Source organism: Protobothrops mucrosquamatus, unplaced genomic scaffold (genome assembly GCF_001527695.2).
Source record: "Protobothrops mucrosquamatus isolate PMUCROS unplaced genomic scaffold, P.Mucros_1.0 scaffold1347, whole genome shotgun sequence".
NCBI lineage: Eukaryota > Metazoa > Chordata > Lepidosauria > Squamata > Viperidae > Protobothrops > Protobothrops mucrosquamatus.
Genome location: NW_015387543.1, coordinates 365,260 through 378,486, shown reverse-complemented (window position 1 = coordinate 378,486; position 13,227 = coordinate 365,260). Strand labels below are relative to the sequence as shown.

General features: G+C 36.7%; 1 protein-coding gene across 1 annotated transcript in view; it reads left to right on the top strand.

The window, feature by feature from the left end:
- Positions 1–13,025, top strand: part of LOC107292463 (ADP-ribosyl cyclase/cyclic ADP-ribose hydrolase 1) — a 78,532-nt gene extending 65,507 nt beyond the window's left edge. Inside the window, exons 8-9 of the mRNA XM_015821551.2 lie at positions 111–181; positions 12,818–13,025. Coding sequence (XP_015677037.1) covers positions 111–174 — 64 coding nt within the window. The 3' untranslated portion in view covers positions 175–181; positions 12,818–13,025. The remainder of the gene's footprint in view (positions 1–110; positions 182–12,817) is intronic.
- Positions 13,026–13,227: the final 202 nt, after the last annotated feature.

The window sequence follows — 13,227 nt, the reverse complement described above, 5'->3', positions numbered from 1 at the left end:
AAAACTGGAGTTGACTCACCATATTTATTTTATTTTATTTATTAAATTTGCCACCCATCTCGCCACTTTATGTGGATTTATATGTATATTTTGTTACTATTTTACAACAGGCCAGCACAGTTACTTCAGTGTACTAGAAACCCCAACCACACTGCCTGCAAAGTTTGTTCCTGAAATCATGGTAAGTAGTATATAATTTATAAAGAAGGAACTAGAGAAATAGAAGATGGTAATATACGAAGTCTTAGCTGACCTTTGCTTTGCATTGGTTTAGGGATATTGCGTACGCTGTGTGCATTTGCAAAATAAGAAGGAAATGATTAGAAGAATATTTTTCAAAATAGAATAGATAGAATATCTTTCAAAAAACAATCAAAATATTCTTATTAGAGGCCACTATGTCTGTCAGAGATCAAAGCTGCCACAAGTCTTCCATTTGATAATATGAACCTTCAGAAAATCTTTGCCATCTAAATCAATTTACATCTTTTATCAGCCCAGCTTTTTATCCTGAGGGGCCATGGTGAAGATAAGTAGGCTTCCTTTCATCTGTGGCCATCAGTAGTTGGATCTTAGGGGATAGGAACTCCTGACTTTCTGCCCCTGGATGTAAAAAAGTCAAAAGTTGCACATCCAAAATTGCTCTGCCCCCTAATACAGCCAGTAACCACAAAGACTTTCTGAAAAAGGAAAAGATAGTGGCCAATGGTGGGGGCCATATTTTTGGAAAGAACATAAATTATCAAGTAGCAGTGAAAAAAAGAATGTTCCACCAAATTGCAATATTATGGGTCTGACAGTCACCATGAGGTTATTCTAATCCAACCCCCAAGGTTCCGTCTTAGGCCTAATACTCTTCAATATCTTCATAAACATTTTAGATGAGGGAATAGAAGGGGAACTCATCAGCTTTGCAGATGACACCAAGCTGGCAGGAATAGCCAACACACCCAAAGATCTGGAAGGATCTCAACAGAGTTGAACACTGGGCCCTATCTAACAAAATGAAATTAAGTGGTGAAAAAAGTTAGATTTTACTTTTAGACCAGAAAACAACCAAATGTACAGATATAGAATAGGTGGAACCTGGTTCAATAGCAGTAACTGTGATAGGAATCTTGTAGCCCTAGTGGACAATCACTTAAATATGAGCCAATAGTGTGTGCAGCTGCCCAAAAAGCTAAAGCAGTCCTAGGCTGCATTAACAGAGGGATAGAATCAAGATCACATGAAGTGTTAGTACTGCTTTATAAGGCCTTGGTAAGACCACACTTGGAATATTGCATCCAGTTCTGGTCACCACAATACAAAAAAGATATTGAGACTCTGGAAAGAGTGCAGATAAGAGCCACAAAGATGATTAGGGGGCTGGAGGCTAAACCATATGAAGAATGTTTGCAGGAATTGGTGTATCTAGTCTAGTGAAAAAAAGGACTAGGGGTGACATGATAGCAGTGTTCCAATATTTGAAAGGCTGCCACAAAGAAGAGAGGGTCAACCTATTTTCAAAAGCATTAGAAGGCAAGACGAGAAGCAATAGATGGAAACAAATCAAGAAGAGAAACAACCTAGAATTAAGGAGAAATTTCCTAACAGTGAGCACAATTAACCAATGGAATGGATTGCCTTCAGAAGTTGTGGGTGCTCCATCACTGGAGGTTTTTAAAAGACATTGAACAGACATTTGTCTGAAATGGTATAGGGTCTCCTGCTTGAGTAAGAGGTTGGACTAGAAGACCTCCAAGGTTCTGTTCTGCTTGCCTCCAGCAGTTGTGGATGGGTGCTCCATCACTGGAAGTTTTCAAGAAGAGATTGAACAGCCACTTGTTCAGAATGGTTTAGAACCTCCTGCTCAAGCAGGGGGTTGGAATAGAAGATCTCCAAGGTCCCTTCCAACTCTGTTATTCTGTTAATGTGTAGAAAACCAATAAAACATCTTGGAGAGCTTCTTCTAAAAACATCCAGAGATGGAGAATGCACAACTTTCGCAGGTCAGCTATTCCACTGATGTTCAGATGTTACTGTCAGGAAATTTTCTAAATGACTTCAGTGTAGTTCCATTGTTTCTGCTCCTCATTTCTATGACAATGGAAAATACTTCTCTGGCACCTGAACCCTGATATCTCATTTACTCCATTGGCCTTCTTTTCTCCAGGCTGAAATCTGAAATTCCTTCAGCCTTCCATCATAGAGATGTATGGCAACATCCCTGTATCTTTTTTGTTGCCTTCCTCTGAAGTTTTCTAAGCTGCCAAAATTGTATTACTTCCATCTCATATTATGTCTGAGGTCCAGAAAGGAACAGGAAAAAGCAGACCAAGATAATTGCACTAAGAATCTCTATCATTGGGTCCAGAAGAGCTGCTAGACAACCAGTGAAGCAGCCAGGCCTATAGAGAACTTGAAATAAATGCTTCGGATGTTATGAAAACTGTCATTTTTCTGCTAATCATTAAAAAGACTTCTATTGGAAAGGTAGTAGCTTTAACGCAGGGATCCCCATCCCCCGGTCCATGGCATGCCAGAAACCAGGTGAAGCCCCATCCACAGGATGCAGGCAGCACATGAAACCACATCCCCTCCAGTCTGGGGAAAAACCTTTCTCCATAGAACCATTCTCTGGTGCCCAAAAGGTTGGGGGCCACTGCTTTAAGGAACCCACTCATTAAATTTAAAACAGCAATGGTTTTTCTTTTCAGGCTAATGCTGAAGGCCTGTCCAAAGAAGGCCTGGTTTAATAAATAGTAGCAGGGGCATCTGTAACAGGGATCAAAAAGGTCAAGATGGTAGTTAGAACCACATAAACTGCTGCAGGTTAAATAGGGTGAGACTTCAGTGACATGGGCATGGATGCTACCTTGACATTTTTAATCCTTCCTGATGATCCCTATGAACAGTAGAAATATGCTGTTCTTATGCACAATCCAAATCAATTTTGAGGATGAACAATTTTAATCACTACTGATATGAAAGCTGGAGAGACAGAACCAGGGTGGCCTTTTCTTTTTATATATATATATACATATTTTATTAATTTTCTAATTTTACAATCATGAGTACTTAATAAACAATGTGTTGTCTTGGTCCATTGGTAATTCAGTGGTACATAGTAACTTTCTCAGTCTAGTTCCAATACTACTCCATCCAGTGCTTCCTTGATCCTCTCTTCTTCTGGTGGTATGCATTTTTCCATACTGGGCAAATACAATTCTTGTTACTGTTAATACATATACAGTTAAATATAGACATCTCCATCACATTTTTTTGGTATTATACATAATATCAATAGTGTCAGTTTACATTATCTTTTCTAGCCAGAACATATCTCAATTGCATTTGCACTTAAAATCCATTTGTTCAATAATATCCCGTTTTTCCCACATTTTAAATTTTTTTTAATTTCCCATCAATGTTCAAAATATCTTTATCACTTATATTTTTTCATAATAAATTATATTTGGGTAACCAAAAGCTTCCCTTATTCAAACTCTTTTAGAATTTTCATATTTCCCATCTCATAACAAAGTATAATATTCTAGTTACAAATCCTATCCTTCTAATTATAATACTTTTATTTCTAACAGTTATCTATTTTCTTAACCAAATTCAAACATCTGTTTAATAGTATAATATCCCATCTAATAAGTCAAAACCTCTATGTTTTTCAGTCTTACTCTAGCTTTCTTCCTTTGCCAAATAACTTTCTAAGTCAGTGCATTTGAATCATCAAGTAATTCTTCCTCTGTTTTTGTATATATTATTTGGAATGAGGAAGAAAATTTGATTGAATAACGCTCAACCCATTTACATTCATTAAACAGCCTCCATCCTTCTCCTTCAGTTTTTCTTTTCATTTCTTGTTTGTCAATATTCAGCATTTCTCCTAACAGCTTTACCATCTGTTCAATCAGCTCTTCTTCCTTATCCTCAAATGTGTTCTGAAATCTTGACAAGTACTATGTCTTTTCCATTTCTGGTGTTATCACTGCATCTTCTAATTTTTCATTTGTCTGTATCTGTCTGATAATTCCTTCCTTTAGGTCCTCCATCTTTGGATCTGTTTCTTCTAATTTTCCTTCTGTTTTCTGAGTTACTAGTTCTCTCTTTGTAGTCATTGTCTGAATTTGTAAGTTTATGTTAGAAAATTGTTCTTTTATCTCATTTGCATTATTTTTAGTCTCATCATGAATTAAAACAATTGTCTCTTGGAATTATTTCAACATAGAAAGAATTTCTTTCTAAGATTCATTAATATTTTCTTGTTGGTATATCAAGTTGGGGGCTTCGGAGACATGTTTTAAAGATGGTTTTTTTTACCATTTGAGGCTAAGTATGAAACACCCATTTTGTTTTTGTATGTAGTCTTTATAGTCCAATAGGGTCCCCTACACAGATAAGCAGCCCAAAAGTTTTTTCCCCTTTTCCCAACTGCAGTCTGCAAAAGTGAAAGTTTCCAAGAACAACAAAGAATCTTATCTAAGTCCAGGCTTCAAACCAAGTTTCCTTTAAGCATAATAAATTGTAGTGCCATGATTCACCACTAGATGTCATTAACATAGTCTTCCAGCTTTCCAAATCGAAGCCTACTTTACAGACTTTCAAATATCTTTTCTTAAAAAAAGTCTCAAAGGTACTTTTAGCCCCCAAATTTCAAAGCTATATATCTGTATTAATTCCAAATTGATCTTGTAGTTTTCTCTATTTTCCCCCAAAGCAATTAATTCACCACTTTTATTTTCCTGAGGGAGTGGGGCAAAAACTTCCCTTCCCTTTCTCATCGTGGAGGATTATTTGCTTTGGGCATTCTTTTTTCCAGGAGAGTAGTATTAAGAGGATCAAGTCTCACCCAGTTCCATCCACATTGCTCAACAATTGCTAGTTAGTGCTTATCTTTGATTGTCTGCAGCTTCTGACTGGCCACATGAATGTAGCCAGTCTTTTCCCCACCAGTTTGGAGGGCTTCCTCAGATCCAGCAGAAGATCCACTGACCCTCCGCAATCGATGAGGGTCCCCTCCTTCTTCGTCCCCTCTCCTGGGTGACTTTCAACCCTTTTTAGGGTCCCCAGTGGGGTAAAATCAAATGTAAAAGATGGAGCCCCATCTTCCTGTGCCCGTCACGCTGCAATGCCTAACTGGAAGTCCTGGGGTGGCCTTTTCAATGATGCTATAGTAGGTGGCTGCTTTCCTCATTTGATAGAAGGGACCTCCCTCCTGGCACTCTGGCAGGAAATGTGACTATACCACTTCATTCTTTAATCAAAGCAACATTTGTTTGATCTCTCTCCTTGGTGTTGTTGAGACAGATGATGCAAGAAGTCTAATTTTCCAGTTTTACATTTAAGTATTTAAAAAGCAATGTGGTGACTGGGTTAATCAATAATTCAATAACAAAATCTTTAGTGCAAATCTCAGATTACAACATCAGATATTCTTCTCTTTTTCCCTTAACATTTACTGTCTCGTATTCAAGCTAGTACAATTCTAGTTATGTCAACTCAATAAAAACACCATTATTACATTTATCAATAAATTTTTAGCTTATACATATTTTAATTACATTCAATCTTCATAAACAATCCATATCCTTTTATTAATTTTTCCCCAATTTTTAGTTTCTCATCAATATTCTGATTTAACCTTTGATATTTATAATTTTCAGGCTTTGGGTAACCAAGATTTCCCTTGTCTCAATTCATAACAAAATATAATATCCAAATACATTATATTTGAATATAATCTTGTTCTATTTCCTAAAAGTTGTCTATTTCCCACCATATTAAATCATCTATTTAATAATACAATATCCCCTTTAATAAATCAAAACCATTATGTATATTACCTAGGTTAATCAATAAATCAAACATATTCATGATCATTCATTTTCTTTTCCCTTTTAGGTCTAATTTTTAAATATTAAACAGATAAAATCCTTATTTTCAACTAATTTGCAAGTATTTTAAATCTAATAACCAAAATTTCCCTTATCTCAACATCTCCCTTTAACCCTCTAATTAATAATATGAAATCCCCTCTAGTAAGTAAAACCCCAATTTTCTTCAACCTTATTCTGGCTTTCTTCCTTTGCCAACTAGGCTTCCACATCAGTGCTTTTAGTACATCAAATAGATCTCCCTCTATTATTGTATATGTTATTTGAAATGAAAGAGACCATTTAATTGCCAGTTTTCTGGAAGGACTAGCCCATTTGTATTCATTAAATTGTCTCCCTGTTATTCCAGATCCCCATGTTTGCTCTGATATATTTGTCTTCCATTCAATCTGTTCTTCTTTCTCAAATTTCTTCTGATTTATATAGAAAGTCATTTCCATTTTCAGTGTTGTCACTTCTTTTTCTGGATTTTCCATCAGCTGTATTTGTTGGTCAATTGAGTCCTCTGTCTTAGTATTTGATTGTCCCACTTCTTCTGTTATCTTCTGCATTGTTGGTTCTTTGGTTGTAGTCAAAGTCTGGATTTGTGTATCTAAGCTGGCATCTTGATCTTTTATGTTGGATCTCATTCTACCACAAGCTAAGAGAATGGTTTCATGTATTGCTTTCAACATGGAAAGAATCTTTTCCTGGTCTTCATCTATCTCTTTCACGTGTTTATAAATAGGCTTTCTAGTAAAAGTTGTTTGTCGAGCAAAATTTTATAGTCCAAGGTATTTCAACATCTCAGATAGTGACCAATATTCCTCAAGTAAAGAGATAGGAAAGCAATTTCCCACATATGACTCTGAAAGTCAGTAAAGGTTTACATTCACAGTTCCAGTAGGCCAGTTATGCTGCCCAGCTGTTCTCTTACAGCTAAGTCTCTCACAGATGGTGCCAAGGTCAAAAAAGTCTTATCTAAGGTCTGGGCTCCAAGCCAAATCTCTTTTAGGAAATAACAAATTGTAATACCAGACTTTGCCACAAGATGTCACTGATGCCATTTAAGGTTTTTTAAGTCCAAAACTTTTCTAATCCTTTGTCCAATTTTATTTCTTTTTTGTAGATAAAAACAAGTGTCTCCAGTAAAAATAAGAAAATTTTTGGTCCCCAAGTTTCAGGAACATATAAATCCAATTAGATTAAAATTGTTCCTTTAATGCTTTGATTCCCCTGGATAGTCAGACACCGCTATTCTTAGAGGGTGGGATAGAAATTCTCTTCCCTCTCTCCTCCCAGGGGGATAGATAGTCTGAACAGCTTTTACAGGAAGAGAAGTACTTAGGGTAAAGAGAAGATCAGATCTCACCCAGTTTCATCCTTGTTGCTTTCAAAGTGCTTGATAGTGAGTTTGACTTCGGCTATCTGCAGCCTAATGACGGGCCATATTGCTATGGCCGGTCTTTCCTCTGCCAGTTTGGAGGGCTGTCCCGAATCGAGCAGAAGGATTGCCGCCCTCCTGTGATCAAGTGGGGGTCCCCTCCTTGCTTGTCGCCCCTACAGGGCAACTTTTGACCCTTTCTATGGTCCCCCAGCAAAGAAAAATCGGATGTGAAAGATGGAGCTCACCTTCTAATGTCCGCAGCAACCGCGTCGACAAACTGAAAGTCTCAGCCTGACTTCTAATACAAGCTACAACTTACATCTCCATGGAATGCACATTTTCTTTTTCTTTTTTTGTAGTATTTTATTAATTTTCTAATTTTATATTTAAGTATTTAAAAAGAAATGTGGTGTCTGGGTTAATCAATAATTCAATAGCATACAAAAATCTTTAGTACAAATCTCAAGGTACTACATCAAATATTTCCTTTAATATCTACTGTCTCATATTTGAACTAATACAGTTCTTATTATATCAATTAAAATAGCATTATTACATTTATCAATAAGTGTTTAGCTTATACATATCCTAGTTGCTTTTACATTCAATCTTTATAGATAATCAATGTCCTGTTATTAGTTTTTCCCAATTTTTAGTTTCCCATCAATATTTAAATTTAACATTTGATATTTATAATTTCCAAGTTTTAGGTAACCAAAGTTTCCTTTATTTCAATTCATAACAAAGTCTAATATTCAAGATACCCATCTTATCTATTTAAGTATATTCTATTTCCCATCATCTTGCATCATCTAGTTAATAATACAATATAACAGTGGTGGTGAACCTATGGCACGCGTGCCAGAGGCGGCACTCAGAGCCCTCTCTGTGGGCATGCGTGCCATGCCCCTGAGATGGCAACCGTCCCTCTTCAACCAGCTGCCCACTAACTCGCTGAGGTCCCACGTGGCCGGATGCATCCCAGCACAGCTGGTTTCCCTCCCCCCCATCCCATCCCTCCTGGCCTCGCATGCTCTCCTTTTCCCGGGCATGACCCACTGCATCGCCTCCTCAGCTGTCGGCTGGCCATCCAGCTCAGAGGCAGTTTCTCTGAACTGATGGCGGTGGGCTGCAGAGCCCCAGAGTGCACCAGTCAAGGGGCTGGCAGGCTGTGGCTGCTGACGGACACTGTCGGGCCCCATGCACTCGTTGGCCTCTGTGTGCGGGGGCCAACAGTGTTAGGCAGCAGCTGCCCCGGCCCCTGCCTCGCGTTGCCCTGCGACAATGGCACCCCCACCCTGCCTTGCCTTACCCCGCAGGACAAGCCTCCTGCCCACCACACCACCTGCAAGAGACCCCCTGGATCTCCCCCAATCCTTCCCGGCCCCCACAGGTGTCCCTCCCCATGAACAACATAGAGGTGGCCATGCCCACCCAGTGAGCCACACCCACCTGGCACCTGGTGATAAATAAGTGGGTTTTGGGTTGCAGTTTGGGCACTTGGTCTCTAAAAGGTTTGCCATCACTGCAATATAACATCCTTATTTTCAACTAATTTCCAAATGTCTTAAATTTAATGACCAAAATTTCCCTTATTTCAACATCAAATACTTCCTTTCTTTTTCCCTTAATATCTACTGTCTCATATTTAAGCTAATACAGTTCTTATTATATCAACTAAGTAAAAACATGCTTATTACATTTATCAATAAATTTTAGCTTATACATATTTTATTTACTTTTACATTCAATCTTTATCGACAATCAATATCCTATTTATTTATTTTCCCAAATTTTTAATTTTCCATCAATATTCAAATTGAACTTTTAATATTTATACTTCCAAGTTTTAAGTGACCAAAGTTTTCTTTATCTCAATTCATAACAAAATCTAGTATTCAAAATACACATCTTGCTATTTGAGTATATTCTATTTTAATTAGTAATATAAAATTCTCTCTAATAAATCAAAACCCCAATTTTCTTCAGCCTTATTCTAGCTTTCTTCCTTTGCCAGCTCGCCTTCAATGTCAGTGCTTTTAAGTCATCAAATAGATCTCTCTCTGCTGTTATATAGATTATTTGAAATAAGAGAGACCATCCAGTCGCCATTTTTTGGGAAGGGCTAATGGATCGTCTCTCTATTATTTCAAATCCCATAGTTGTCCTGATATGTTTGTCTTCCCTTCGGTCTGTTCTTCTTCTTGCTCCTCAAATTTCTTCTGATTTATATAGAAAGTCTTTTCCATTTTCAGTGTTGTCAGTCCCTTTTCTGGATTTTCCATTGACTGTGTTTGTTGGTCAGTTGAATCCTCTATCATAGTATTTAATTGTTCCACTTCTTCTGTTATCTTCTGCATAATTAATTCTTTAATTGTGGTCAAAATTTGGGTTCATATATCTAGGCTGACATCTTGTTCTTTTCTGTAGCATCTTATTTCATCACAAGCTGAAAGAATGGTTTCATGTATTGCTTTCAACATAAAAAGAATCTGTTCCTGGTCTTCATCCATATTCTCTTGATGGTGTATTAAGTTGATAAGCTTTAAAGTCAGAGAATGAAAATAATTTTATAACTAGGTATAGGACACAGCTGAGCTTCTCACAACTAGTATTTGTCAAGGTTGAAAAAGTCTTATCCAAGTAATCTATAATAAACAAACAGCAAGGATACTTTTGAATGGAGACTATACAGAAAGTTTTGATATTAAAAAAGGCACAAGACAGGGATGTCCACTATCTCCCCTGTTATTTATCTTCACATTGGAAGTCCTGGCTAGAAATATCAGGCAGGATATGGAAATCAAAGGACTGGAGATAAAAGATCAGAAATACAAATTACAAGCTTTTGCAGATGACCTGGTTTTCATTTTGGAGGAGCCACTAGAAACATCTACTAAACTTCTCCAGAAAATAGAAAAATTTGGAGAAGTGGCTGGTTTGAAAATAAACAGGGAAAAGACTAAGGTATTAACAAAAAACCTAACAGACAAACAGAAAACTCAATTTGTAAAAAAGACAAATCTCCAAATAGTTAAAAAAGTCAAATACCTAGGTATCCACTTAATATCAAAATGCACAACATTAAAAGAAAATAATTATGAAAGATTATTGAAACAAATCAAAATAGACTTGGAAAAGTGGGAAAATCTTCAATTGTCATTGTTAGGAAGAATAGCGACAGTGAAGATGAGTATTCTACTGAAGCTACTCTTTCTATTTCAAACAGTTCCTGTAAAACTGGGAAAGAATTTTTTTGATGATTTAAATGCAACAATATTGAGATTTATATGGCAAGGGGAAAAAAGCACGAATTAAAACTAAAATGTTACAAGAAGATAAAGACATTGGAGGATTTGGACTCCTGGACTGGAGACTCAATTACCAAGCAGCCATTTTGCTTTGGCTTAAAGAATGGATAATGTTGAGAAATAAAAGACTTCTCTACCTAGAGGGACATGACCTACAATTGGGTTGGCATGCTTTTCTGTGGTATGGGGAAAATAAAGTACACAAATATTTTCAAAACCACGCTATAAGAAATGTACTTTTGCTAGAATGGGAGAGAATTAAACAAAAAAAATATAGTAAAATACCTGAGTGGCTTTCAACTATGGAAGTGTTCGCTTACCCAAATCTAATTAATTATGATAAACTTGTTACCTATAAAAACATTTTGGATAAGGATGGAAAACTTAAAGACAGGCAAGACCTTCAACAACAAGGTATTGATTTAGCATGGTGGCCTTATTTGCAAATTCAAACAAGATATGAAAAAGATGCAAAGTCAATGGGATTTTATAAAGAACAGATACAACTTGATAAAATACTTTTGAAAACAGAGGAAAATTTGATTAAGAAACTCTACAAATTCCTCTTAAAGTGGAAGATGGAAGAAGAACAAGTAAAAGAAACAATGTTAGTTTGGGCAAAAGTTTTGGATATTCTATAGATTTAGAAGACTGGCAAAAGCTTTGGGATAGAAATATCAAACTTACCAAAGCAGCCTCATATAAAGAAAATTTATATAAAATGTTTTATAGATAGCATATGACACCAGTTAGATTAGCGAAAATGTTTAAAAATGTATCGAATAACTGTTGGAAATGTAAACAAAAACCAGGTACCTACTATCATATCTGATGGGTATGTCCTAGCGCTAAGAAGTTTTGGTTTAAGATTCATATATGGCTGGAAAAGATGACTAAAATACAGATAGAATTTAAGCCAGAATTGTTTTTGTTGGGAATACTAGGACTTAACTATGGAAAAGAGAATGAATATTTAATATTACATGTATTGAGAGCAGCGAGAATAGCATTCGCCCAATTTTGGAAAAATGAAAATTTACCATCTGACCAGATTATAATTACCAAAATTTTAGAATGTGCAGAAATGGATAGATTAACTTTAGAGATCAAAGAGAAAGAAGACTCAGCTTATTTTAAAACATGGGAAATTTTTATCGATGGTTAGCTACACGATCTAGTGAGAAAGGATTATGAAAATTAATAGGATGAATGATATCTACTGACTAGTTATTGTTTTTAGGATTATCGCTATTGTTATTAATTATAGTTAGTTACCATTATATTAATTACAGTTACTTAATATTTGTATCCGGACGACAGTCTGCTTGCCAAAGCATGGAATTATCATTGGGGGCAACCCCATTTTTGTACTGATCCTTACCCCACCCCCACCCTTGAACCCTACCCAATACCCATACTTATCCCATCCTTTCCTGACCCTTGTAAAACCTAATAAAATATTTATGGGGAAAAAAGTCTTATCTATAGTCTGGGCTTCAAGCCAAGTCTCCTTTAGACAATAACAAGTTGTAATATCAAACATGGCCACAAGATGTCACCAATGCCATTTAAGGTTTTTTAAGTCCAAAATTTTTATAATCCTTTTTCCAATTTTATTTCTTTTTTGTAAATAAAAACCAAAGTCTTCTATAAAGATAAGAAATCTTTTGGTCCCCAAATTTTAGAAGCATATAAATCCAGTTAGATTAAGGTTATTCTTTCAGTGTTTTAACTCCCCCGGATAGTCAGTTGCCACTATTCTTAGAGGGTGGGATAGAAGTTCCCTTCCCTCTCTCCTCACAGGGGGGAAGATGCTTTGGGCAGGTTTTATAGGAAAAGAAAATACTTGGGATTGAAGAGAGGTTCAGATCTCACCCAGTCTCATCCGTGCTGCTTTAGAAGTGCCTGGTGGTAAGTTTGACTTTGGCTGTCTGCAGCCTAGTGACGAGCCATATTTCTATGACCGGTCTTTTGTCCGCCGGTTTCGAGGGCTGCCTTGGATTGAGCAGAAGGGCTACCGCCCTCCCGCAATCAAGCAGGGGTTCTTTCCTTGCTTGTCGCCCTTACAGGGCGACTCTCGACCCTTTCCAGGGTCCCCCAGTGGAGCAAAACTGAACGCAGAAGGTGGAGTTTGCCTTCCAGCATCCACAGTGGCCGTGATGGCAAACCAGAGGTTGGAATGCACATTTTCTACCATTTAATAACAATCTTTCCTTTTTCCCCCTTTCTATTTTTTTTTTTTCCTACAGGGGACGACAGAAGAGTGAATGTCATCAGATTCAGAGAAATTCAACAGATAATATCATTGTTTAATTTAGAGAGCTTCTTTCTATCACATAATTTTATATCACTCAATACGTTAAACGTTTCTGCTTTTCTAAGTGTCAATGTTCGTTATATTTTATTGTGTGTGTCCTTGTTTGCTGCTGCTAATAAAGGTAACAAAATATTTTAATAAAATATCCATTTATATTTTCTTCATTTTCTCTGACTCCCATTAAGTGCCAAGCAAGACAATCGAGAATGGTTAAGTATTTGTTACAGGCTAAGTGGGAATTTGAACATAGGTCTTTCTAGCTCTTGGCAAGCCATTGTCCTCTCTGTTTCAACTCTAAATTAAAACTGAAGGTCTGAAAAAGCCCTTGCCTTTCTTAGTGAT